Below are 1,584 nucleotides of genomic sequence, written 5' to 3'. Positions count from 1 at the left end.
AGTCTTTATTTTACAGTAAAATATATGTTTATTAAATAAAGTCTAATGTTACAACTAATCATGGATCCCTTTAAAGAAAACCAATTCTCTCTGATGAATATTAACACAAGAAAAAATATCAGTAAAATGACAAAAATATATGGTACAAATATTTTTTACAGTCTGACCTTTAGTTAAAGTGTTGGTTGCTACACTATGTTACCAACTTTATATGAATTATTCTTCTGTGCCATAAAAATCTATAGTGCTAAACAATAAAAACACATCTGTATGACACTATTACACATATTTCCCATAAGTGTTTTAATATTCAATGTGACCTAAATAACAGTTAATAAAAGATAAAGTACTGATGTGATTTATTAAATCAGTCAAGCTTTTAAAAGATGTTAATTAAAGCCTGCGTCACAGAGGAGGGAAAAAAAAGGATCAAGAGGTGAAGAAGCAATTTGCAGAATTTGTTGCTAGAAGACGTGRCTCACCTGGAAACACCTTGAGGGGGAGGTTTTTCTCCAAACTGAGAACTAAGGCTTTGGCTGTGATGCTAAAAATCTGCCTGGGAGTGAAATTCACCCCATCATTGACTTGGAAGTTGAATCCTCCGGACATGGCACCTAAAATATGACATGAAAATCAATACAACTGAAGAGTTACAAGAAATTAAAAAAGGTCAATTAAAATTGGTGATACAGAAAGAACAAAAACAGATCTATATTATGAGCCCAAAAGGGAACTCTCAGTATTACTGCAGGCATGTTTACAAAATGTGATGAGGGTTTTTTTTGTTTCTATTATTAGACTAAACAAAAAGCAGAATTTGAGCAGTAAGCAGAAACATAATGACAAAAGCTGGAGAGTTCCTCCTGACAAGATTAATTCCCTCAGCTGACACAAAAGGAAACTGAGTCAGACTGTTTTCAACTACAAACAGCACCTGCTAGTGGAGGAAGAAGGAACAGCAAAAGACAAGATGATGAATTACGTTTGGTATTAAATTTTAATCGTGCAAGAGAACCAGAGGTTCGCCATAAATAGAGCAAATTACACTCAGCTGTTGTTGTTTTCTTCATACATAAAAGGTTATATAAATACGAGCTAAAATCTGATTTAACGACATAATTCTGTTTGTCGCATTACCTTTGTGAACAAACAGCAGCTGTCCCTGGTCGATGTGGGCCTGGGTGAAGTTCAACACTGCCTTCATGGGATTGCTCTTGAGGGCCAGGTGTCCATTGCTCGGAGGGGTCACCATGAAGTGCATCTCCTCTGGGGGGGAATCCAGGTCCTGTGCTCTCAGATCCTCTGGTCTGATTTCTGTAACCGACGACACCCAAACCTAGAGAAGAGGACACAACAGGTGCTGTTGGATGGATACAAACCACCAGAAACTTTAAAGGTTTTGCTAATTTAATGCAGTGGTTCTCAAAGTTGGGGTCGGGACCCAAAGTGGGGTCCTGAAACATCAAGGTGGGGTCCTGAAAAGATTTTCTGTATTAATTACTTAGTTGCCTAAAGTGTATAAATGTAGAATAATAAATATTGTTACTGTGCCCATGTTTAGTTGACCTGATACAAATGTTTATC

The 1,584-nt window shown here is 36.8% G+C and overlaps 1 protein-coding gene across 1 annotated transcript in view; it reads right to left on the bottom strand.

Moving 5' to 3' along the window:
* cspg4ba (chondroitin sulfate proteoglycan 4ba) overlaps positions 1 to 1,584 on the bottom strand; it is a 31,489-nt gene that overhangs the window by 7,259 nt on the left and 22,646 nt on the right. The window contains exons 6-7 of the mRNA XM_014011750.1: positions 1,138 to 1,336; positions 483 to 614 (exon numbers count right to left, since the gene is read on the bottom strand). Of these exons, the coding sequence (XP_013867204.1) occupies positions 483 to 614; positions 1,138 to 1,336 (331 nt within the window). The remainder of the gene's footprint in view (positions 1 to 482; positions 615 to 1,137; positions 1,337 to 1,584) is intronic.

This window comes from Austrofundulus limnaeus, unplaced genomic scaffold (genome assembly GCF_001266775.1).
Source record: "Austrofundulus limnaeus strain Quisiro unplaced genomic scaffold, Austrofundulus_limnaeus-1.0 Scaffold84, whole genome shotgun sequence".
Taxonomy (NCBI): domain Eukaryota; kingdom Metazoa; phylum Chordata; class Actinopteri; order Cyprinodontiformes; family Rivulidae; genus Austrofundulus; species Austrofundulus limnaeus.
The sequence above is the reverse complement of the archived record's forward strand: the minus strand, read 5'-3'. Positions and strand labels throughout refer to the sequence as shown.